At 41.4% G+C, this 27,564-nt stretch overlaps 1 protein-coding gene across 1 annotated transcript; it reads left to right on the top strand.

Moving 5' to 3' along the window:
• The first annotated feature begins 283 nt into the window (after positions 1-283).
• On the top strand, positions 284-27,501 carry HTRA3 (HtrA serine peptidase 3). Its single transcript, XM_072126143.1, has 9 exons — positions 284-712; positions 9,332-9,431; positions 12,670-12,892; positions 13,988-14,182; positions 14,841-14,873; positions 16,137-16,251; positions 20,685-20,733; positions 23,721-23,816; positions 24,490-27,501. Exons 1-9 carry the CDS (start codon positions 307-309, stop codon positions 24,653-24,655), a joined length of 1,383 nt encoding a protein of 460 aa, XP_071982244.1. The 5' UTR covers positions 284-306; the 3' UTR covers positions 24,656-27,501.
• Positions 27,502-27,564: the final 63 nt, after the last annotated feature.

The following is a 27,564-nucleotide window of genomic DNA, read 5'->3' on the forward strand; positions in this document are numbered from 1 at the left end:
ATGATCCCTCCAGGACTCTGGGGGTAGATGTGATTCATTCTCTTAGTAATCCATAGAGTGGAGAACAGTGAACAGTCCCCTGTGCTGTGGGCTGTGAGCAGTACATTATGGAGCTGCTAGTTGAGCACTTCCCTCCTGTATACAGACATGTTTCATAGTAACATCAGATCTCTGTCCAGAGTCTCTCCTAGTGGGTGGCTGTGGGTGGGTGTGAGGAGGGTGATGTAGGCTGAGACTCTCCTCCACCCCCACCCTCCAGTCTTCTTCCATATAACAGGCAGAGTTGTGTGTGGTGCACAGCTGACTATGGACAGGATGCCAGGCTGCTGCCCACTCCTCCTGCTGCTGCTGCCCCTGCTGCTGGGCTCCTCCGCCTGCCCATCCCGCTGTGATGTGTCCCGGTGCCCCAGCCCTGTCTGCCCCAGCGGGTATGTGCCCGACCGCTGCAACTGCTGCCTCATCTGTGCTGCAGGGGAAGGGGAGCCCTGTGGTCGGGACGGAGACCCTCCATGCGGGGACACCATGCAGTGCAAGCCTCCCCCTGGCAAGAGAGGACTGAAGGGCACCTGCCAGTGCAAGCATGACTATGAAGTGTGTGCCAACGATGGGCAGACCTACAACAACCTGTGCCAGCTGAAACTAGCCAGCAGGAGGGCGCTGCAGCAGGGGCACTCACCTGTGGTGCAGGTGCACAAGGGTCCCTGCCAATCGGGTAAGGAGGGGCATGCATGGCATTGTGGCAATGATATATCTATACTTGTCATCACTTTTATTTGTCTGCTATCGAACTACAACTCCCAGCATGTATGCATAGAGTATACTGTCTGTCCACTGGTTGTGCCACTTAATCGATGAGCTGGCATCAAACTATTGTAAGTCTGTGTTGGCAGCTAAAGGGTGTAGGGTGTGAGTCTAGTAAGAGGCCAAAAACTACATCGTCATATTTGCAAGGAAAATGAGACATGTATGTAACATTAAAGGGGTCCTCTAATTGTAGGCAAAAAGTCAAAAAGTTTTGCCTCTTTGTCATATATCGTGTGTGTCAGTTCCAATCTTCCTGCTTGCTGTCAGAGAATGAACACTGTCTGGATCGCATACACCACAAAGCAAGGGGTGAGTTAGACATTATCTCGCTACAATGTATCAGTGTAAGCATAACATGTATCAGTCTGTTTCACATACAAGGAGTCTGTAGACCAGATACAACTGTAACAATCTGAGAGAAGTATTACACCTGACAAATGGACTTTTGGTCATTGTTTTTATTCACTGACAGCAAGCAGAGCAGGACAGACCTCTTATACATCAATCAAGAAAGAGAGGGCAATATACGTTTTGTAATTCAGGATGTACTGCCATTAATGTATCGGTGTTGTTAGGTTCAGCCAGTCCAGAGTTAAAGGGGAAGGTTAGTTTTGTCATTGGCCTATCCTTGGGGACACACTAGTAACATACACCAATTACTGGGGTCTAACTGCAGTCAATGACCTCTAAATATTGGAAACTGTAGTTAATTACAGTGTTGGCATACTCTTAAAGGGGTCTTCCAAACCCTTAAATAAAATATAGTATAAATGCATGAGAGATATTGGACTGACACCTAAGGGACTTACATTTGTTTAAAGAAGGCGTCTCCAGGTCAGGCAGGGCTTAATGGGTATCTGTCTAAAAGTTGGGAGCCAGACCTATCAGACATAGGCATATCCCTTTAAGCAATCCAAGGCAAGATGCTAGAATTTGGCTGTATAGTTTACAGCTGGGAATATCGTGATTCTGCATATGGAAATCTCTCTATACATTAATCCTCTATACAACACAACTACTCCACCCCCATCACAGCTGTAACCCCTCAGGGGGACTGAACTACAGCCTAATATATTAGGAGGTTCCTGACTTCTCCTGTCTCAGCTGCAGGGAAGTCGTCCTCCACAGACCTCAAGAATTTCGGATTAATAACCCGTCTTCAGACGCATCTGATATTTTTTGACAAGGTCATTAATGATTTTTCCTATACAGTGAAAAATAGAAGTCATGTCCCATCCATCACCTCGTATGACAGCACAGACTGAGCTTTATAGGGGTTGTCTGATAGAGATCATTGAGTTTATAGACATATAAGATTGTCAGCTGTTCAGCCAAATTACATTTTTATGCTAAAAAGAAACTCTCTTGTTTTGGAGAACTGAAGACGACAATGTAAATTTACTAGGTTGCTCATTCCTGAAAGGGACAAACCCCTTTAAGAGAGTCTTATCAGGTCTGTAATGGCTCCCACATCAATCATAGCACCTTTTATAGGAGCGAAAACATATCTTTGTATCAAATGATAAATTTATCAAACCAGGGATGTTTATCTGTTTCCGTATATGCAAATCAGTCTGAAAGTGCACTGGAGGCGGACCCTTACAATTCGATGAAAATGTCACATTTTAGAGAAGAGCTAGTGCACTTGCGGCTGTCTATAGACTAATGGGACAAATCTGCTCCACCCCTAGTGCACTTGCAGGTTTATTTGCATATACATACAAAGATAATTACCTCTACATTCCAGAATGGAATGTTGGGCGACATTATGGAACTTACAGATCCCCTTTATAGGGAGGAGCCTACAGTTTTCTCAAATTTTTCTGAAACATATCTGAAGTGGGGGTCTATACACAAGTTACCCAACAGCACTGTGCTGTGCCCCTTCTTCTTCATTATAGGGGAGCCTCTGTGCGTACAGTAGTCAGAGCATCTATTGACTATAGAAGAAACAGATATTCGAGGAGCACTTTAGCCCCTTACTCCAAAAGTTAATGTGGTCCTGACTGTCGACCTGCATAATACACCATAAACCTTGGTATGCTGTGTCTGAAGATGCTTGACTTCACTGCGTCTCCTCATATAGTACTCTCATGGCTGCCATATTTCCGTTTCACAAGTTATGGACTTGGTTGACCAAATAAACCCTAATATCAGGCTTGTAGACGACGGTGGAGCAGACTTGTTTAAATACCTCAGATGCCTTCACAAGCATTCCTCCCAAGGTACAGGTCAGGTCTACTGACCATGGTCTCGCTCAGGGTCTCGTAATTACAAGTCCATGTAGACTTCTGCTCGTGAAATTGTTGGAAGAAGTACAGTTGTGTTCTTGTATTTATACATATATTTTCTACACCTTGCTTCTGGAGGGAGGACTGTTGTCCCATCGGAAGTCTATAAGGTCATTTACTAAGGGCCCGATTCGCGTTTTTGCGATGGGTTAACCGAATTTTTCCGTTCTGCACCGATTTTCCCTGTATTGCCCCGGGATTTCGGCGCACGCAATCGGATTGTGGCACATCGGCGCTGGCATGCACACGAAAGAAATCAGGGGGGCGTGGCCGTAAAAAACCCAGACGGATTCGGAAAAACCGCCGCATTTTTTTTAAAAAAAGTGTCGCTCAATACGCGCTTACCTTCACCCACGATGGCTCGGTGAACTTCAGTGCATTCCGATGGTCTTCAGCGCAGCAGCGACACCTGGTGGACGTCGGAGGAACTGCCTTAGTGAATCCCGGACGGACCCGAATCCACCGCAGAGAACGCGCCGCTGGATCGCGAATGGACCGGGTAAGTAAATTTGCCCCTATGCGCCTGAAATCCCGGGGCAATACAGGGAAAACCGACGCAAAACGGAAAAATTTAGTTGACCCGTCGCAAAAACGTGAATCGGACCCTTAGTAAATGTGTCATGTACTAAGTTATTTTGGAGGTGGATATCATGAAAGAACCTATAGGAAAACATGGAGGAGCAGTGTTTTTGCGCCTGGACTGTAGGTTACTTTGTACACTCTCACACTTTTTCCCAGGAGTAGTTAACAAATACTTTGAATATTACTTCCACCCAAACAACATACGCTACAAAGTTTCCATACCCTTAGGAGATGATCTTTGCAGGTGATGTACTGTATAAAAAGTCCATCATCCTATAAGCATCTCATCTCATGACAGAATCCAACATCTAAATCTGGAACTTGACCCTCAGTATCTCGCTCACCTTTTATGTTTCTAATCTCCTGTATAATTTCTGTGGTCAATCACTGTTACATTCACACCTAGCTTTATGGCTCAGAATATACACCAGGAATATATTTATAGTCCTATACTGGCAGGTGAAGGCCTCATTTGTCTGCAAAGTATATCATATATTGTGGGGCACACAGGACGGAAAGACTCAGCAAGCAACATCCTGCTGAGTGACATATATATTCAGCAGAGGCCTCTGTTTGGGAACAGATACCACTGTATTGCATCCATCTCTATCCTCTGCTGAGTGTACGCTCTGGGAGGTCTCCAGAGAAGTCATTATCCATATAGGGGCATTACTATGGAAACATCCTGAACATCGGTAGTAGCCAATCAGTGGCTTCTGCCGATGGTTACTCCTCCCACTTTCAGGACGATGTATCCCACTGAATGCTCATACATCCTAGCCCTCTGCTGTAAGGGCACAAATCTTGTTTTTATACCTCCGTTGTGAAGATTCCTGATAGATTCCTGATGTATCCTCACAATGGAGGGCTAAAAATGATGTATGAATATAGCCTTACTTGTCGGACAGCAATACGGTTCCTTCAATTCTGGAATCAAGACAGAATGGAGATGGAATAAAAGCTGCATTCTCCTGGTAGTGACCGAGTTTTGTTTCCGTAACTTGGCTACAATTAAAGAATGAATGCATCATGAGCAGCAGTTACCTCCCCCTGCCACTATACAGATAATGGGGTTGAATCTGGGGATGTCCCCACCATCCAATAGTGTCTTAAGTGTTGCATAAGTCAATGTGAGGTCCATGTAATTCATGCACATATTGTAGCCACTTTCAACTCTAACCGTTTGATGAAGGTCCAAAAAAATTATACACATCGCATCAATAAACTCTTCCAAGGTCCCCAGCTGATTTCTACTTCCTGGTCTTTAGATTAAGAAATGGGGACATTCACTGACAAAAATGAAGACCCACTATTATTGGCCGAGTGGGCATATTTTGACCCAATCTATCTAAATCTTATGTAAAATAAAATGATCAATTAGGCCACCACCCAATACTTCCCAAGAGTCCGAAATGTCCCAGAATTGTCCAATACTACCAATTTCTTAAATATCCCACACTAAAAATGTTCCGGTTAATGCGACCTCCCGCTGAAGGCGATGGTTCTTCCCAGTTTGTGAAGTTCTTGAGGGCTTTTATGGCAATTTTTTGTGTAAATAACACATATATTGTAAATCGGATTGTAGCAATTTTGGTCTCCTTTGATATTCTATATGACCCCCTTCCCATTGAAAAACCCTAGATCCAATATGGCAGTGATGACCACGTTCAGGACTTAGCCTAAAGATCTCCTCGCCCAATACTTGCTGTGGTATCAGATATGTAATTTTCCCTTTAGTTTCTGAAGAAGGGACTTTTCGGTGACCTCAGTGGTGGAGAAAGTAGCTTTCTTCTCCTCCCGCTTGAGTGCTATTAGAAACCAATATGGTTGACGGTGCGTAAAAGTTTCCCTGCATATTTTTAGTTACCATCTCTTGAAATACTCTTTATTTTATGGATTCTCCATTCCAGGCTGCATGTGCCCGGTGTCTGTGTCGTCGCCACGTTCCATGGACTCTTGTACAAAGTCTTTCCTGTACGCTCCATGATGGAAAATAAACATTCTTCTTCCCGAATCTTTGCTATATTATATGGGATGAGATGAGAAGTCCCACACTGCTTCACATCTGCAGTTGCCCCGTTAATACTGGTAGCCGGACGTTTATTTATTCTTGCACTGAGGCCCATAAACCAGAATTTTATGGCTGTGCGGTCAAAGAATGTGAAAAGGTGCCATAGAACGAGGCGAGGATTGAGAAGACCTGAGATGTGGTCTTAGCGCTGCCAGGTTCTAGACATGGCGCTAGGTTTATTTACAGCCACTGGCCGGTATTGAATCGGGTCAGCAGGAGTGTTTACATAGGTGGTACCGTCAAATATTTCAGCGCGCCGGCCAAGTCGGAATGATTGTCAAATATTTCTTGGCTCCAACGTGAAGTCATCAAATATTTTCTTTCCTTCTTCTTTCTTTTTCTACAAATATCTTGTATGCAAAATGCATCAAGTAAGGACTCAGAGTAACCTCAGGAGGAGGAACAGTCTGGCTTTACCTTTGGTGACCTTAAAATGTGTATTAGTAGATTATTTAGGTACTAATGTCAGATAGCTGCTGTCATGGTGGATTAAATTATGATACACAGGCAGTCCCCGGGTTATGTACAAGATAGGGTCTGTAGGTTTGTTCTTAGGTTGAATTTGTATGTAAGTCGGAACTGTATATTTTATAATTGCAGCCCCAGCCAAAATTATTTTGGTCTCTGTGACAAATGGATTTTAAAAATGTTGGGTTGTCATAAGAACCAGGATTAGCAATAAATCTTAATTGCAGACATCTCTGATAACTGTTACAGCTGATTATTGTAGCCTAAGGATAAAGTACAATAAATTACCTACATCCAGAGGTCCGTTTGTAACTAGGGGTCGTCTGTAAGTCAGGTGTTCTTAAGTAGGGGACTGCCTGTATAGAGACATGACACAGATGCAAAAAGGATAATATATGGAACAAACACTTTGGAAAAATGTACAAACATTGCAGTAGATATCTATGATTCTAGGCAAAAATATATCAATAAAGTCAGTCCCCGGGTTACATACAGGATAGGTTCTATAGGTTTGTTCTTAAGTTGAATTTGTATGTAAGTCATAGCATGTATATTTTATTATTGTAGCTCCAGACAAATTATTTTTTGGTCTCTGTGACAATTGGATTTTAAAAATTTTAGGTTGACATGGGAAAAAGGATTATCAATAAAACGTCATCAAACTAAGTGGGCAACAACAGAGGTATCAGCCATAGCAGCTGCTATGGGGACCACAGTGGAAGGGGGCCCCGGCATCTGGGTGTGTATTGGGTGTGTATATGCTCTATGTGTGTGTGTGTGTGGTGTGTATATACTGTATGTGTGCGTATAGGCTGTATGTCTGTATATGGTATTGAATGTATATGTGCATTTCTGATGTGAATATGCTGTATGTCTGTGTATAAGCTGCATGGGTATATATGGTACTGTGTGCATGGATGTTTATGCTGTATGTATGGTGAGTATATACTGTATGTATGTTAATGTGTTTCTATATAAGTATATAAATGTGTGTTTATATGAGTGTATAACTGATTGTAACTGTACAAATATGTATATATTTTTATAAGGTGGAAAGAGGTCCCATTTAGAAGTCAGTGATGTGGCCCAGCCTCTCCTAGCTATGCCCTGCATAAAATAGTTGATTATTGTAAGTTTAGAAGTCACACAGGGCAAAGAGCTCTGTCTGTAACTAGAGGTTGTCTGTAAGTTGGGTGTTCTTAACTCTGGGACTACCTATATATGTCTAATGTAATAAGAAAAACCTCGGTAGGCCTCCTATGGAAGGACAGCAAGAGCCCAAAACTATGTATACAAATACTATAGCTCTATAGCAGGGTTCCCCAAACTACGGCCCGCGGGCCACATGCGGCCCGCGGACCGTTTCGATCCGGCCCCCGACACTTTGCGCGCCAGCGCCGGGCCCTCGCGGCCTGCGACAGTCGGGCAGGAGCCTCCGTCCGTCTATAGAGTCTATAGAATGGGTATACACTTGAGGCCTAACAAATTGCAGCATATGCAATGGCCACATATCACACAAATATCAACCATTCATGTCACTTGGGGGCAGGTAACACTATAATTTTCTTTAGTGACTGGTTACATCATGAAGGTGAGTAAATCACTGATGGAGGACTTTAGTAGAATCAGACTACACAGGATTTATTTGTAGTCTGTTGTCATGGAGACACATAGCTCTACATCAGAGCTCTGAGCTTCTTTCAAAGTTAATTTGCACATTTTACCTAGTGCAGTGATGGATTCAAAGATGTATATTCCCTTTAAGATAAAAAAAAAAGAGTCTATACTAGAGATGAGCAGAGCCAATCTTTAGATTCGGTGTCCTCCGTTTCTTGGCTCCACCTAATCCTGACATGTTGCTTGATGAGCTTCAGAGCAGCCGATCTGACAGCTTTACGCCCCCTAGCAAATAAGCATGGCTGTGATTGGCCAAGCATCACACACTTGGCCAATTATAGCCATGCCTAGTTGCTATGGACATAAAGCTCCCTGATTGGCTGCTCTACAGATCATCAAACAACATGTCTGGGTTTGACGGTACTGCCGAACGGAGGACTCCAAACCTACAGTTCAGTTTCGCTCATCTCTAGTCCTGATTTATCTCACTATGGTCCCCCATCTTAGCATTTAAAAGGGGTAGACAGGGTAAGTGCTGTCACCAAATAGAAACTTCATTCCTAAACAGGAGAGACCATTATAAATGAACCTTACCAAACATCTGTTCTCAAATATTGCTCCCCTTGGACCTCAAAACGTGGTGATTATTTACGTATTTCCCTTATTTTTGACACTGTGATGACAATGTAGTGGTAGACAATTACATTCGACTTGGCCAAGATAAGCAGGATTCAATAGGAGACATATAGACAACTTTTAGCCCAAAACACATGCCAACCCCCACACACCGGCAACGTATGTGTAGGAAAATTCTTCTCATATCTCCACAACTCAGTCTTCCCGAAAAAAGTTCCTTGAGCTTTTAGATACTGCTTATATTAAGGAATATTTTAGTAGCTTTTTTTGATGTAAGCCAAGTTGGAGTTTACACTGAGCGGTCCTTCACATGTAAATATTTAAAAGTCTTGTATTGTCTGTAAATTTTCCATGTTGGGATGAAGTTTGTGGTTGTGGACCACATGAAACCTTCCTGCTCTGCGCTTTTGAGGAGCTTGTTATATAGACGCTGAATGTTCTCAAGTGGACCCTTTAATGTGGTCCTCCTCAAGCAAACATAGCTCACCGCAACTAGTCGAGACAGGGGAGAAGTATCTCAAGTCTGGAACTAAGTCTATGCCACGCGGTTGGACACATTACAATCTGGGTTAACCCCTATGTAGTTAGGGGTCATGGTGGCACCAAAATACATACCATAAATATGTCACCGGTGGAACAGATGACGCCTATGATCTCCATTTATAGATTTGACAAAAGGTTATCTTGTTTTAATTACTTTTTGGGAACTTTTTGGAAAAAAATGGGGTCAGCCAAGGTTATGACTTCATATGGGGTTTCCAAGTTATCAGATCCAGAAGTTGTAAGAGACTGTAATTAACATAATCCTGTCTGCGTGTAGGAATGTTCTTACTAACATCCCCAATTTTTTCTGCCAGTATAGGTCACCAACATCTCAACAGTCCGAGGTACAAATTTAACTTCATTGCTGATGTGGTGGAAAAGATTGCTCCGGCAGTGGTGCACATTGAACTTTTTGCAAGGTAACGTCTTCTGATCTGCTTTGCTGCTGTAAGGGTAGATCATACATCAACATTTTATGGGGCCTTTGAAGAAAGAAGGACCCAAATATCAAAATCTTTTGGGGCTTGGTGGTAGACTTACAGACACATTGGGGGTCATTTACTAAGGGCCCGATTCGTGTTTTCCCGACGTGTTACCCGAATATTTCCGATTTGCACCGATTTCCCCTGAAATCCCGGGGCAGGGTTTTTGGCGCACGCGATTGGATTGTGGCGCATCGGCGCCGGCACCCACGTGACGGAAACCGGTAGCGTGGCCAAACGAAAACCCGACAGATTTGGAAAAAACACCGCCTTTTTAAAAAAAAAAGTGTCGCTCGGCACGCACTTACCTTCACTCAGCCCGGCTCGGTGTACTCCAGTGCGTTCCGATGCTCTTCAGTGCAGCAGCGACATCTGGTGGACGTCGGAGGAACTGCCTTAGTGAATCGCCGGAAGACCTGAATTCACCGCACAGAACGCGCCGCTGGATCGCAATTTTTTTTCCAAATCCGTCGGGTTTTCGTTCGGCCATGCCCCCCGATTTCCGTTGCGTGCATGCCGGCGCCAATGCACCACAATCCGATCGCGTGCGCCAAAAACCCGGGGCAATACAGGGAAAATCGGCGCAAATCGGAAATATTCGGGCAACACGTCGGGAAAATGTGAATCGGGCCCTTAGTAAATGACCCCCATTAATGTTATGAGCAAGTAGGGTGATAAATTTAGCCAAAGTTGGGAAAGGTTCTAATTGTTATATATAACCTTTTTGGTCTACACCCTACCCCTAAAAAAAATGAAACGTGATTTCTGTACTAAAATTAAAGATACTTACCCTTCCCTGGAAACCCTTGAAGAATCACTGTCCTTGTTCCATCTGTCCCAACCAGATTACAAGGTTCAAGGCTCTCATGACCATTGTGGCCCATTTGTCACAAAAAGGTTACCAGTAGGGATGAGTGGATCCCTTATACTCATCTCTACCGGTGACATCATCAATTAAGAGTGTTTAAATGCCATGACGTCATCGGGGAACAGATTCGCTTGTGGCATTTAAATAGTTAACACCTGTACCGTGTAACTTACATTCAGTTTTGCGTCTTATTAGAACACAACGTTGGATCTCTATGGGTTTTTAAACAATCTCAGAGAACATGGGTTGTCATGTGGTCACATGGTGGTCACAAACTGTAAGAGGTTCTCAGCCCCTTACACTTCAGGGTGGACCTAAAGGCACATTTGCCACAAAAAAGTTACCCGTAGGAATGAGTGGACTCCGAATGCTCATCCCCACCAGTACCGGTGCCAGCACCAATCGAGGATGTTACCCTTTAAATGCCATGCAGTCAGCATTTAAGGAGTTTACATCCAGAATTGGTGCCAGTCCCGATCATGGGTATTACCGGCAGTGGGGCGAGCACGAACACTGAACATGAATTTCTTGCTGAAGTCCTGGTTCTGGTACCCAAAACCCACAATATTCAGCACAGACCCGAATATTGTGGTTCAGGCATGCTCAATACTACTTCCGGTACAGTGGAACCTTGGATTACGAGTAACTTTTTCTGCAAGTGTTTTGCAAGACTATCTTGCACAAATTTTTTTAACTTGGGTCCTTGAGTCCTCCCCACCCAAAGTTCCACGGTCCTATAGATAGGTTTATCCATATAGGTGGGGTTCCCTTATATAGATTTTACACTGGGGTCCAAGATTTTCAAGTTATGAAAAGTTACACATATTTTCCTACTCCTTGCATGTGATAGAAAAATGACTGATATTCCATACGTGATTGGAGCATGGTCCTACCGAGACAAGTGGCTTCCGTCCAGCATCGCGTCTTATTAGAACACATAAGTGATTCTTAAAGAGCAGTTTAGAGGTGGATTATTTTGCCATCTTGGCAGGACGGTCCCATGTCTGCACCACAGTGGTGAAATAAAATGATTATCTGGCATTAATGTCGCAGCCACAGGACAGGACGGATTCTCTCTAAATCACGAAAATTACTGCTTGCTCCTAGTGTTGAATATAGAGTAAGGTCAAAACAATCCAGTAAGTAATTTGTAATCTGGGGAGAAAGACTCTGCCAAAGTAAATGAAGGCTCCATGCGGCTATAAAAATTCTTAAGTGTTTGCCATGTAGTTTGCATTGCTCCATCATTCATATTTGTGAGCCTAGCAATCTTCTGACCTGAAATGACTCAATGCTGGCTCGAGAAGAAGGAAGATCGAGCTCTGCTGGTAATATTCACACCCTGAAGGCAACGGAATGGATTGAAAATTTTTCTTTTGCTTTATTTAGTATTAATTAGATGATAAAAAGCTTTAAGAAACTCGATTTGGTTTGTTGGAGAAAGTGACCTGCCCAATCATGGATGACGACAAAGGGTCAAATTAACCAAATGTAATGTCATGATGTAGAACGCACTGATAGATCAACAAAATTTTTGACAACAGCAGGAGAGAAGTGAGTTAATTTTGCGAGAGGCAGTTCTTGTGTTTATTGAGGACCCAAATTTGTATGTGACAATGATTTAAAATAAATGTATATAGACCACATTGATAAATTAAAGGAATATTGATTATAGCGGAAGAGGAGTAGAGATGAGCGGACCCAAAGTTTCTAATGGTGTTCAAGGTTCGGGGGTGCCCTGTGTGACCCAGACATTTTGCCAGATTGGTTGCAGAACTGCCAATCCAGCAAATTGATATCTCTCGCTGCTAGACATGGTTGTGATCATAGCCATGGATGCTTATGTTCAGGTCGCGTGAACCCGGAATCTGAAGTCTACTATGGGACCCTGCCTCTCCTAGTTACGCCCCTGAGGAGTATATTGGTTTTGTGATTGGCAAAGGCTATTGTTTCTTAACCAAGAACTTTAAAATTCTTCAAATTTTTTCCATACATTGCAAATCTTAAAGTGATGTCTATACAGTCCTGTAGAGGCCAAAAGTTGCTTCAAGATCTCCTTCAGTCCACGAACATGTACATCTACTGTACTGTGTTATATCCTCCACATTTTTCATTATCTGTATAGTATTTTCTGATACTTAGGAAAATTTAATTCTAAATTGGTAGATAATATAGTATCCTGTAATATAAATGTTGCTTGGAGTCCTGTGCAGAGGGTCAGGCGTAAGGCTAGACATGTCGGGGAGTCTAGAGACACACAAGTCAATCACAGATCCTGAAGCTACTTTCACTCTCTTGTTTTATTAGACATCCTCTATTTGGCCGTAACGTCCCCCTCACCAGTGGATCGGGATTTATCATCTCGGACATGGGATTAATAGTAACCAACGCTCATGTGGTAACAAGCAGTAGTACTGTCTCAGGGCGGCAGCACCTTAAAGTACAACTCCACAATGGTGACTCCTACGAAGCAACGATCAAGGACATCGATAAAAAGTCGGATATCGCTACTATCAAGATTTACTCAAAGGTAAGTGTACATGAAGATATAAAGTCATATAAACAGTTGAGCTAAAATCAGACTGTGGTATCGACAGTAAGTGTCTTCTCTTATTGTGACGACTTCCAGTCAATAGTTGACATTTTTTGGTGAAAGTCATCGTATAAGTCAGTGATTACTGGATATGTACTGGATATGACTCAGCAAACCAGTGTTTATTGGACTCTCTCTCTGTTGGACCTTCAGGACTTATTATAGTCCATGAGACTAAGACCATTGAGGGTGCTTTGTTTCCCTTGTGGCCCAGTTTCACATAAGATCCATGCCCAGAAGCTTTCTAAAGGTTGTCCTCATGATATGAGGATACGTGCCCCCCTCGGGACGCTTAGGCATGTGAAGGAAGGGGGCACTGTATTGGCTTTTGTTACCAAATAGATTAGGGCCTAGGTGTGGGTACCTCTGGAGGGTGCAAAGAGGAACCAACAGAAGTAAAGAAACCTTTGGTGCATCCTACACTGATAAGGTGTTAGTCTTATGGATATGTTAAGGTCCCACTAACTGAGATGAAGGTGAAGAGATTGGGGGTCATTTACTTAGGGCCTGATTCGTGTTTTCCCGTCATGTTACCCGAATATTTCCGTTTTGCGACGATTTTCCCTGTATTGCCCCTGGATTTTGGCGCACGTGATCGGATTGTGGCGCATCGGCGCTGGCATGCACACGACGGAAATTGGGGGGCGTGGCCAAACGAAAACCTGATGGATTCGGAAAAACTGCCGCATTTAAAAAAAAAAAAGAATCGCTGGACTCGCGCTTACCTTCACCCACGATGGCTTGGTGAACTCCAGTGCATTCCGATGCTCTTCAGCGCAGCAGCGACACCTGGTGGACGTCGGAGGAACTGCCTTAGTGAATCCTGGCCAGACCCGAATCCACCGCAGAGAACGCGCCGCTGGATCGCGAATGGACCGGGTAAGTAAATCTGCCCCATTATGTATCCTTGCTTGTCTCTAGGGTTGGTAAAGGGTCAATGACCAGGGAAGCATATCACCCAGATATAACAGGGCACATACCTATTTATATAAAACCTGACCATGATTTGAAACATTTATGGTCTTGTTTTAGAAAAAGTTACCGGTCCTACTGTTGGGACATTCGTCAGATCTTAGACCTGGAGAATTTGTGGTGGCCATCGGAAGCCCATTCGCTTTACAGAACACTGTGACAACAGGAATCGTCAGCACGGCTCAGAGAGATGGACGAGAGCTCGGCCTGAGAGACTCGGATATGGACTATGTGCAGACAGATGCCATCATTAATGTAAGTTAAAACTGGATAAAATAGTCATCTTGAGAGAATCTTTATCCCTTTGGCCACATCTTCCCCCCTCTGCATCTTTATAGCTACGTAATTATGAATAGCAGAAGAACTTAGTTCCATACTTAGTTGATAAATGACCCAACTACAGGGTACCACTGTGATCACAAGAAAGACCCACCCATGCCCTGCTTAGGAAACCCACCCCCAAGAAGCTGTGCAATTCTATCCACAGCATTAGTGATATCCAACTGATGATCCAATGATCACAAGTAATATTGTTACTAGCCCCCTGGATGAATGAAGCAGTGGGGCCACCACTCTATTTAATTCTATTGGACTAATAAAGATAACATTTGCCTATATATCTATCACTACATTCATATCTTATGTACCGCCCATGCTTTGCTCAGAGACTCCACCCCCAAGGAACCTGGAAATTACTATGTTTTTTTGCAAATCTGCCTCTGTTTTGTGGGACAGTCCAGTGATAAGGGGATCATTTGTACTGTAAAAGGAGGAAAGATCTGCAAGATATGCAAACTCAAAAAGTAATATAATAAGAGATTACATAATAAGAGATACAACCTATGGCAGACTTATCTTTTGTTTTATTACATTTAAATGATTGGCAGTAAAATCATATTTTTTTTTATTTCAGTATGGAAACTCTGGGGGCCCATTGGTAAACCTGGTAGGTACAGATATCCTTATATAGCTGGAACAAGTGACATAACAATAGCACTAGCTTATGCAAAATCTGTAACACCAACCCTTAAAGGACACCTGTCAGCAAATTAACCCAAAGGAGCTGCACATGCTATTAAAAACAGATCTCTAGCCATCTTCCAATTGTACTGTGAAAAGCCTATCTATAGCAGAACATAACCTAAAGCTCTGCCACAATGTGGCATGTAGCGGTCAGATCGATGGACCTATCCTTCAGCGGTCCATGAGGGTGTGGTCTGTGACCGTCTGAGGAGGCGGTGACTGCAGCATTGTATCAGGCCAATCACTGCCCTCATCTGGTGTGGGAGTGGCAGTCTGGGGGAGAAGCAGAAGAGAGGGGAGTGTCTGGACCGCCCCCTCATGAATACACCAGACCGCCGGAAAATATGTCCTTCAATTGAACTGTTATGTGTGGCAGAGCTTTAGGGTTTGTTCCAATATAGATAGGCTTTTCACAGTAAAATAATGGGAAGAGGGCTAGGGATCTGTTTTTATTAGTATGTGAAGCTCCTTCGGTTTAATTTGCTGACAGGTGTCCTTTAATTATCCAATTTTTTGGATTGCCCAAGATTTCTTATATTGGGTAGGTAGATATACAGGTTGTACATGCAGTCCCCGGGTTACCTACAAGATAGGTTCTGCAGGTTTGTTCTTAAGTTGAATTTGTATGTAAGTCGGAACTGTATACTTTATCATTGTAATCCCAGCCAGAACTTTTTTGGTCTCTGTGACAATTGGATTTTAAAAATGTTGGATTGTCATAAGAACCAGGATTAATAATAAAGCTTCATTACAGACACCTGTGATAACTGTTATAGCTGATTATTGTAGCCTAAGGCTAAAGTACAGTAAGTTACCAACATCCAGAGGTCCGTTTGTAACTAGGGGTCGTATGTAAGTCAGGTGTTCTTAAGTAGGGGACCGCCTGTATATGGGTAGTAGTCAACTAACAGCACTATAGGTCATACTGCGGACATTTTTGGTGGCTCCAAAGTCTACTGAAGTTTTATCATTTAAGACAATTTAGAATTTTAGTGTATTCTTCAGGCCCCTTTGTTATATTTCATAGAAATCTAGTCCTGGCCACAAAAATGTCTACTGTAAATGTTCTGTTTGATCTGGGAATTAAATAGATGAAAACATTTCTAATACTTAGAGAGCAAATTGAAAAAAGTCAAATTAAAGCAGCACAAACCTTCTGCTTGTATTGCATTTCTTCATCCTATAGGACGGAGAGGTGATTGGGATTAATACTCTGAAAGTGGCTGCGGGTATTTCCTTTGCAATCCCATCTGATCGCATCACCAAGTTCATGACTGACTCACATGACAAAAAATTTAAAGGTAAAAAAAACCTGTTAAAATCTAACTTATTTTCATCCTTCCCTGTTCCCTCCTAAAATTTCTGCTGATGTAAGAAAATAAAATTAAAGCTGATCTATAGAAGTCTATGGAGAGGGAGGGGGTGGAAGCACTTAGTACAAAAGAGAGTGAGGCACAGACATTGTATTAAGGATAATAGTCAGTTTTGTATTTTATGTTGTTCTTTCTCCATGCTATGAGCGCTCAGGGTTATGTGTGGTGGTGATGCTTCTTCTGAGAGTTAGGGATTAGGGACTTGTTGTTTTTTTTTTCCATGTTTAGTGTAATGTAGACATTATAGAAGCTAGTCTCCAAACCCCAGCTCAGGAAACATGAAAGGGAACCTGTCAGCAGGAAGGTCATACTTAGCCAGAGTATCTGCAATAATGAGTTAAAAAAAATGCCTTTGTTGTTTCAGTACTTTATAAAAGTATATTAGACATTATCTGGCTCCCTGCCAACACCTGTCCAGCGAGTCAAGGTGAAGGGGGGAGCAGCTCCAATGGCCCGAGTCCCAATGTCCCTAATCCACCCTACCCCCCTCCTCATACATCCGCTTCTCCCCTGCTCTCTCCCAGAGATTGGGTCGTTGGAGCTGTTCCCCCTTCATGACTTAGAACTCATCATGGAAGAGGCTATTGGAACCTATCACCAGCTAAAAATTACATTCCAGGTGACAGGTTCCCTTTAAGAATTTGAGTTAAGATCTTTAGGTTTTATGCTAGATAGAAGTCTATGGAGAAGGAGGGGGAATGAACGAGCCCAGTACAAGAGAGTGAGATGGAGACATTGGGTTGAAGCAAATAATTGCTTCGGTATCTTTCTATTTTCATGCTAATACTGCTCAGTAGTTCTTTACAGTGTCCCATATAGAGTTGATGCTCCCAAGACTTCAAATGAAGATCTGAGATTTCAGACTACATAGAAGTCAATGGAGAGGGGTAGACATTATAGCAGCTAGTCTCCCAAGACTTTGAGTGAAGATCTGACGTTTCAGACTACATAGAAGTCTATGGAGAGGTGTAGACATTATAGCAGCTAGTCTCCCAAGACTTTGAGTGAAGATTGGAGATTTCAGACTACATAGAAGTCTATGGAGAGGTGTGAGCAGGAGCTGAGTCACAGCAGCTAGATCTGCATCCAGCAAGTCTCAAAGAACTAAGAATGCACATGGAAAGACGGAGAGATAGTGCAGAATACAAGTCATATAACGGCCATAAGTAGTGTTATTATCTATACAGATAAAGCTTATTAGGAAATGTAACCATAAAGGTTCAGCTTTAAGTAAGTGTCTACTATTAATATCATGTAGTATCAACACCAACCTTTATACTGATTAATACCTTATTGTATCTTCAGGGCCTGATTGCTCTATTTTGCTTATGTCAAGCTCAATTTTCTTATAATAAAACAGACAAATGCTCTGTTCACACATTTGGCTTTGGCATCAGGGTTCTGTCATATTTTCCTGTATCTTTGATGGTAAGAACAGCAGCCCCAGCACATATGGTTTTTAATTATTTCCAATTGAGAGAACAATATTGTTTTATTTCTTTTACTTTATTTAATTGTACAACATAATACAGAAATATGAAAATGTAGTATAAAAAATACAATAACAATATCCCCCAACTTTCTCAACACACCACCCCCTCCCTCTAATTAACCCTTCAGATCTACCACAATCGCTCTGAGAGCAAATAATTGATATTGTTTGTGTAATGAAAAGTTCAATCTACTTTCTGTACTAATTCCTCGTGGTTTTCTATATCTCTGCTTTCTGTCCTGCTATAGGAAGCTTCATTGTTTACTTCCTGATGATATACAATAGTCCCTGGTCATGTGATGTTACACAGATGCATAGTTTGTTATATCCCTGGTCATGTAATGTCACACAGATGCACAGCTCATTATATCACAAAGAGTAATCAGAGACATGTGATATAAAGAGCCGTGCACCTGTGTAACATTACATGACCAGGGATATAAGGAGCCGTGCACCTGTGTGACATCACATGACCAGGGGTATAACGAGCCGTGCATCTGTGTGACATCACATGACCAGGGATATAAGGAGCCGTGCACCTGTGTGACATTACATGACCAGGGATATAAGGAGCCGTGCACCTGTGTGACATCACATGACCAGGGATATAACGAGCCGGGCACCTGTGTAACATTACATGATCAGGGATATAAGGAGCTGTGCACCTGTGTGACATCACATGACCAGGGATATAAGGAGCCGTGCACCTGTGTGACATCACATGACCAGGTATATAAGGAGCCGTGCACCTGTGTGACATCACATGACCAGGTATATAAGGAGCCGTGCACCTGTGTGACATCACATGACCAGGGATATAAGGAGCCGTGCACCTGTGTGACATCACATGACAAGGGATATAAGGAGCCGTGCACCTGTGTGATATCACATGACAAGGGATATAAGGAGCCGTACACCTGTATGACACCACATGACCAGGGATATAAGGAGCCGTGCACCTGTGTGACATCACATGACCAGTATATAACGAGCCGTGCACCTGTGTGACATCACATGACCAGGGATACAATGACCCGTGCACCTGTGGGACATCACATGACCAGGGATATAAAGAGCCGTGCACCTGTGTGACATCACATGACCATGACTGGTGTCTATCAACAGGAAGTAAACAATGAAGCTTTCTATAGAATGACAGCAAGCAGAGATATAGAGAACTATGAGGAATTGATACAGAAAGTATCATGGAAAATTGTATAACTTTTAATCACACAAACAATATCAATTATTTCCTGAAAGTGGACAAGGCCTTAAATATTATTATATCTTTGGAAGATTATTTATGTAATTCACGGTTTAAAATAATTGACACATAATCCCTTTTAGTTGTAATCCTGCACCCAAATATTGCCCCAAAAACATCAACTTTCAGGTGAGGTTTGCACAAATTAAACACTTTCTATGCCTGGACAATTAGATTTACTTGGATTTTCTGTAAAATTGTGACCAATTATCACATATTGTCATAGACTTGGTGCTATGATACAATATAGTGATAGTAGGAAATCTACTAACAAAATCCATCCTGGTAAACCAGGGACATTACTCATAGATCCAGGCAGCGTGACTGTGGTAATCTTCTTATATTTCTTATCCATGGCCTCCTTCCTTCTAAAATCTACTTTTACAATTATAATAATAAGGCAGTTGGGCTCTGGTGTTACTAAAGCCCCTGTATGCTGTGGCTTCACAGGCTGTTACACTGTGCAGTTACATGTCTCCCTCCCTCCCTCTGCCTGATGTAATCTCAAACAGTGTGAGGGGAGATTTGCCCTTGCACAGTGTAACAGCCTGTGAAGCTACAGAACAAAGGGGCTCTGGTAATGTCCCCAAAAGCCCTTCTGGCTCATTAGAATAATTATAAAAGTTAATTTCATAGAGAAGGAGGCCATGGATAGTAAATATAAGAAGATTCCCACAGTCACGGTGCCTGGATCTATGAGTAATGTCCTTGGTTTATCAGGATGGATTTTGAGTAGATTTTCTAACATTATTCTAACATTAGGTCATGAGTCCCTAGTCTTGGACATGTCCTTTAATACAAATCAGCATGAGGTAGTTTACTACTAGAGCAACATAAAAGTGGCATACAGAATTTTAGCATTCACTCTATGTAGATGAAATTGAAAATTTGGGATTGTATAGATTTAAACATAGATTTTTTGTTTTTTGACAGTGGTTTATATTCCGGAATGTCCTTCGATGGAAATACACAATCTAATGGATTCTATAGAATAAATAATACACAGACTAATGCAATTTACATAATACAAGTCAAACATGTCCATAGGAATTCCATTAGGTACATACAGATATAGTCATATAGTCATGTATATATCTACATATGTATATATACAGGCAGTCCCCGGGTTACGTACAAGATAGGGTCCGGAGGTTTGTTCTTAACTTGAATTTGTATGTAAGTCGAAACTGTATATTTTATAATTGTAGATCCAGACAAAAAAAATTTTGGCCCCAGTGACAATTGGAGTTTAAACATTTTTTGCTGTAATGGGACCAAGGATTATCAATAAAGCTTCATTACAGACATATTACAGCTGATCATTGCAATCTGGGACTATAGTAAAGCATCCAGAGAGCTTCACCAGAGGTCAAAGGGGTCTGTCTGTAACTATGGGTTGTCTGTAAGTCGGGTGTCCGTAAGTAGGGGACCGCCTGTATATATATATAATAATAGTCATGTATTCTGCACATGTAATCTCACTTAACAGGCGAGGCGTCTGACCTTTACGATGGGCGAATAAATATTTTTTCATATGTTTAATATCTTCTAATGGAACGTAAAGTGAAGTAACCAGAAACAACTTGAAATTGTTTGTTTCTTCAGACGGGAAGAAGCGCTTCATCGGGATCAAGATGCTGACTATAACTCCAGCGTAAGTAACAGCGTTGTGAGCTTGCCAAAAACTTTTTTATTATCTGTCATGGAAAAGTTGTAGCTGCAGAGCTTGAAATTATTACAGAACTAATTTCTGGCTGGGGCTTGTGTGTATGAACTCTGAGGACTGAAAGCTCCTGGCACTGAACGTGAACTTGACTTGAGTTTGACTTGTGGTGTGTGTAAACGTTCAGTAGTTTTCTTTTGTATGCACTCAGTCTGAATCAAAATCCACTTATTATCAGATGTTATGACCATTAAAGCTGCATAAAAGATGAATATATAGTTATAGTACTTGTGCCTCACATTTGTATACTGTTTCGAGTCACATTAGGTCGGATAACTATGGAAAAGACTGAAGAAACACAGATATACAGCAATAGTATACAAGTGTTGCATCAACATAAAAAAGCTTATGTAGTGCGGTACAACACTACAAGTAGTGAAGCAGCTGCCGCTGCAATTGCGGAAGTGGAGCTGTGGATATGGAGCAATGATGCTAAACTGTGGTCATGACTTAAAGTACAAAAGTAATGCATCGGAGCTGGAGCAGCAATAAAGCAAGGTTCAAACTAGAAATGTAGCCAAGTTGGTATAGCAGGTCCAACCCAGTGGTGAACCAGGGTTAAGCCACAAGTAGCAAAATAGTACAGAGACACTACAGAGAATAGAAGACACAAAGGCTAAGGAGGAGTATTATTCCTACCACAATTAGACTTTTCAGTTTGGATGTAGCTCGCAATGTTTGGAGTATATTAATTCTTCATTTGGATGGTTTTAACTTTTTATAAGGGTGTGATAGAAATTACGATGACTTCACGATGTTTTTGGACAGTTATTATTATAATTAGTAGTATTAGTACCATTGATACAGTGGTATAGTAAGTAGAGTCAGTTCTGTGATATGTCTGAGCTGGACCACAAGAGAAGTATAACATAAACAAGAGTTGAATGTGCGATGCAACATGAATGGTGTGTGACTGTAAAGCTCTGTAAATTTTTATGTTCTTTAATCCACTTTTAAAATAGTGGTCCTTCCTGTTGTATAGGAGTCATGTAACCCCTGTAGAGAGCCTGTTTGGTATAGTCTATCATGCTGGCTGTTCTGGTGCTTGCAGGGGCGTAACTACAGCGGTAGCAGCCATAGCAGCCGCTATGGGGCCCACAGTGTCAGGGGGCCCCGTCATCCAACCAGACACTAAAGAATGAAGAGTGTTCACCATTATATACATAGTGGGGGTCATTTACTAAGGGCCCGAATCGCATTTTACCGGCGGGTTACGCAAATTTTTCCGTTTTGCGCCGATTTTCCCTGTGTTGCCCCGGGTTTTTGGCGCACGCGATCGGATTGTGGCGCATTGGCGTCGGCATGCACGCGACGGAAATCAGGGGCGTGGCCAAACGAAAACCCGACGGATTCGGAAAAACTGCCGCATTTAAAAAAAAAAAAGTGTTGCTGGACACGCGCTTACCTGCACCCGGCCCGGCTTGGTGAAGTTCAGTGCATTCCGATGAACTTCAGCGCAGCAGCGACACCTGGTGGACATCGGGGGAACTACCTTAGTGAATCCCGGCAGAACCCGAATCCTCCGCAGAGAATGCGCCGCTGGATCGCGAATGGACCGGGTAAGTAAATCTGCCCCATTATGTGTGTATGTAAGCTGTATGTCAGTATATGGCACTATATGTGTATATATGTGATGTATATATGCCCTATATGTGTGTAACAGTGTATATATGTTTATGTATGAGTGATGAACTGTATATTTATGTATATAGGAATGTAATATATGTATATTTTTAATCCGGCAGGGGGGCCCCTTCAGATGTCTGCTATGGGGCCCTGACTCTCCTAGTTACGCCACTGGGTCCTTGTGATGGATGATGCTTAAGACTGTTCTAGATAGATGATAGATAGATGTGAGATGGATAGATATGAGAAAGAAAGATAGATAGATATGAGAGATAGATAGATAGATAGATAGATATGAGATAGATAGATAGATAGATATGAGATAGATAGATAGATAGATAGATATGAGATAGATAGATAGATAGATATGAGATATATAGAAGATAGATATGAGATAGATAGATAGATAGATAGATATGAGATAGATAGATAGATAGATATGAGATAGATAGAAGATAGATATGAGATAGATAGAAGATATGAGATAGATAGATAGATATGAGATAGATAGATAGATATGAGATAGATAGAAGATAGATATGAGATAGATAGATAGATAGATAGATAGATAGATAGATAGATATGAGAGAGATGGATAGATAGATATGAGATAGATAGATAGATATGAGATAGATAGATAGATAGATAGATATGAGATAGATAGATAGATATGAGATAGATAGAAGATAGATATGAGATAGATAGATAGATAGATAGATATGAGATAGATAGATAGATAGATAGATAGATAGATAGATAGATAGATATGAGATAGATAGATAGATAGATAGATATGAGATAGATAGAAGATAGATATGAGATAGATAGAAGATATGAGATAGATAGATAGATATGAGATAGATAGATAGATATGAGATAGATAGAAGATAGATATGAGATAGATAGATAGATAGATAGATATGAGAGAGATGGATAGATAGATATGAGAGAGATAGATAGGTAATTGAAAATAGGCAGCACTCCAAGGTATTCAGTGAAAAAGCGGTGTTCTTTATTCCATGTTAGAGTACATTAAAGTACATAAGCAGCGACGTTTCGGCTCCAGGGAGCCTTTTTCAAGATAGATAGATAGACAGATTAGGACAGAAAGAGGACAGGTGATCGACTTACCCCTGAAATACTATTATGGAAAGTTTAGTTTGGATTGAGTACAGCATTGAAAATCTGTAACATAACATTCTATACAAAAGACACAACCGCTCAATGTGACAACTATGTAATAATAGACAACATAGAAAGTGATCACAATGTATCATTTTACTAATTTTTAGACTTGTTGAGGAACTCAAGTTGAACAATCCGGATTTTCCAGATGTAAGCAGCGGGATATATGTTCATGAAGTTCTTCCCAATTCACCATCTCAGAGGTAAGAGCTAAATATTCTTAAAAACGTCTACTGATTTAGTCCAATAGATATTTCCCCTAACTTTTCTCTTCCCGACCCTGGTCAAAAGCCTCACACTCAGATAAAACAGTTCCCTACACTGTGCTGAAGAGATGCAACCATGTGAAAACAGTGCTGTCTACATTCAGGAATCTGTTCCTCTGGTTTGGTTTTAATCCCACATCATGTCATTAGGCTTTCCAAAAGTCATGCTTGATGTTAAGGGAGCTGCCTCACAAGGTAGCTAAGAGGCAATGTTTTCCTGGAAAACTTATTTGAATATTTCCTCTGAACCCAGAAATGTCCAGATATAAGCAACTTGAGATGAGCAGCTTTTCAAAACAATAGTGCTTTGTAATATTTCCACTTGGGTTAGGGTAGACTCTCCATAGTGTTACACATTGTTAGGGTTGTCTTAAATCTTGATAGAATTTTCATGTTTGAAACCACATTTATTCAGATCAGACCATCCAGGAAGAGAGATAAGTAGGGGGAAGGAAGATAAGGGAAGACAACGTCTAGAAGAATTTCTTGGTTTATGGGTCAGGCTTTAGAGTCATAGCCTTGGTTTAACCATAGAGGATTAGGTTACTATATCCTGAAGACTACATGTAAAGATGTCTATAAAATAGTAACTACCATTATTATTCTACAGAGGTGGAATCAAAGATGGTGACATTATCGTGAAAGTCAATGGACGACCACTGATGACATCCGGCGATCTACATGAGGCGGTAATGAAGGAATCTCCTCTACTACTTGAAGTACGAAGAGGAAACGATGACCTTCTTTTTAATATAGAACCTGAGGTCTCAATGTAGTCACGAGTAGCATAAGACAACTAAGACTCATCTATATTACATGGTACGACCAATGACATGAAGCTCTACGAGGTCAAGGTCCACGTTATGGAAACTTAAGACACTTGGAAACATCTCAGCAAGACTTCTGAGATGAGACCTTCACCAAAACCTTGTCTTACTTGGTCTCCCTCACAGAAAATGTGATTTACCGTGAATAATTTCTGAAATATCACCTCCCTTCCAAATTTCCAGTGACATACTTGAGTTCCACATTCTTGTACATACTTGACGTTCACTTTGAGAAGACCTCCTTAGAATAGCATTTCCATTGGGTGGTCATCTCAAAGAAGAGAATACCACCGTACTAAGCCATGAAATGAGCTCTTGCCTTATTGTGGACTACGATGCCGATATGAGCCTTGTCTGTACTGTACTAGGGTACAAAGAACTTGCAGGTCAGCCCCAGAAATGCTGAGCATTTGTTAATATATAAAGTACCAAGACAACTAAGGATCTTCACAACATTGTCTGCTGCACGTGACTTTCCTTAGGCAAATAGAGTAGATGATATTTCTATTATATGTAAGTGCTATAGTATAAAATAAATTGCCAACAACATAAAATAACAAAGCCCATAAACAAATATATCGACTGTACACTATGTCTAATGTTCAGTAAGCCGGTAATAGATTACATTACTTATCCTATACTGAGTTACATCCTGTATTATTCTCAGGGGTGAACCAAGCCTTTCTGCTGCTATATCATATACAGTGTAGAAAATAGATACAACGTGCCGCCATGTAGTAAAAAATGCATACAACATGCTGCCATGTAGTAAAAAATTCATACAGTGTGCCGCCATGTAGTATAAAATGCATACAGGGTGGCGCCATGTAGTATAAAATGCATACAGCGTACCTCCATGTAGTATAAAACGCATACAGAGTACCACCATGTAGTATACAATGCATACAGAGTACCACCATGTAGTATACAATGCATACAGCGTACCACCATGTAGTATACAATGCATACAGAGTACCACCATGTAGTATACAATGCATACAGCGTACCACCATGTAGTATACAATGCATACAGTGTACCACCATGTAGTATACAATGCATACAATGTGCCGCCATGTAGTATAAAGCTAAAATTTACAATAGTTTTAGGGCTTCCACACCACTGACATAGCGCAGAAGCCCTGATAAATATCACCAATACTACTTATACAGACAGCGTATATACACACACATATACACACACATACAGTTTAGATGTGCCGGACGGCAGCACATGCGCTGCACATGGGCTGGGGTGGGCAGGAGTATGTGTCGGCTGGTGGGCTGGAGCACAAAGCCGCCCCATCGTGCAGCAGGAGGCATGCCACCTGAGGCGAGATTCTCAACTTGCCTCGTGGCAGGTGCGCCCCTGATTATACTCCAGAGCTGCACTCACTATTCTGCTGGTGCAGTCACTGTGTACATACATGACATTACTTATCCTGTACTGATCCTGAGTTACATCCTGAACTATACTCCAGAGCTGCACTCACTATTCTGTTGCTGGTGCAGTCACTGTGTACATACATGACATTACTTATCCTGTACTGATGCTGAGTTACATCCTGAACTATACTCCAGAGCTGCACTCACTATTCTGCTGGTGCAGTCACTGTGTACATACATGACATTACTTACCCTGTACTGATCCTGAGTTACATCCTGAACTATACTCCAGAGCTGCACTCACTATTCTGCTGCTGGTGCAGTCACTGTGTACATACATGACATTACTTATCCTGTACTGATCCTGAGTTACATACTGTATTATACTCCAGAGCTGCACTCACTATTCTGCTGCTGGTGCAGTCACTGTGTACATACATGACATTACTTATCCTGTACTGATCCTGAGTTATATCCTGTATTATACTCCAGAGCTGCACTCACTATTCTGCTGGTGCAGTCACTGTGTACATACATGACATTACTTATCCTGTAGTGATCCTGAATCTTGTATTGTATTCCAGAGCTGTACTCAATATTCAGTCATGATCAGTCAATGGGTAGTGAGTGTGCCAATTTTTGGTAGCATTTGTGTTTATAGATGGGTTATAATGTGGTTATAAACCATGTAGCAAGTAGATGGTGAGTTACATCACCCACCTATATGATAATCTTATCTGCCAATTCTCAAGACGTCATATAAGGAGGATAATCTCAACTCACTGGTCAGCTACACGCGTTATTGTATTAGGTTTGCAATATATTTGTAGGGTTGGCAATTTTCTAGTACTTATGGACCTTGCAGTCAAACGTGTTAACTTTTATATTAGAGATATTCATGAGATATGTGTTATTAGACGTGTTTTATTATGTATTTGTAGACCTTAGTGTATCATTAGCAGAGCTGATGGGCAAATGGTAAATTACATACATTAAAGATCCAAATAGAATTGTATCCATCTTCATCCATAAGTCACTTTATGAGAAAATTAACCTGAAAGAAGAGATTTTTCATTTCTGACTGTAGGCATTGGAAAATGGACATCATAACCGATCAATACTGGGACATATTTAGTGATTCTTATAGAATTTATGCCTTATTGATGCACAAAAAAAAAACTTTTTATGTAAAATATCCATGGACTGCTGTGATATTTGACAGAAGGCTTTTCTATGATAAATCAGGCAGGTCTTATCTTGTGTATTGTTTGTATATCTCTGCTGTAAAAATTAAACTGATGGAAAAAAATAGATAAAAATTATTAAGTTTCATGTAATTTTTCTTTTGGAAAAAAAGTAATTGTTAAAACTTAATTTACACTGTATTCAGAGCAAAAAAACTTGCACCAAGAGAAGTTATCCCGCTGCTGAAAGGAGAGTAAGATGATGCTGTGATTTCCCGCTTGGTAAAGGC

Source organism: Engystomops pustulosus, chromosome 1 (assembly GCF_040894005.1).
Source record: "Engystomops pustulosus chromosome 1, aEngPut4.maternal, whole genome shotgun sequence".
Taxonomy (NCBI): Eukaryota; Metazoa; Chordata; class Amphibia; order Anura; family Leptodactylidae; genus Engystomops; species Engystomops pustulosus.

Bases quoted from the DNA above. Each gene is read 5' to 3' on its own strand.
- HTRA3 (XM_072126143.1), top strand. From the start codon at position 307: ATGGACAGGATGCCAGGCTGCTGCCCACTCCTCCTGCTGCTGCTGCCC. The intron at 14,183-14,840 runs GTAAGTTAAAAC...TTTTTATTTCAG, and splicing joins AGACAGATGCCATCATTAAT to TATGGAAACTCTGGGGGCCC. The intron at 20,734-23,720 runs GTAAGTAACAGC...ACTAATTTTTAG, and splicing joins ATGCTGACTATAACTCCAGC to ACTTGTTGAGGAACTCAAGT.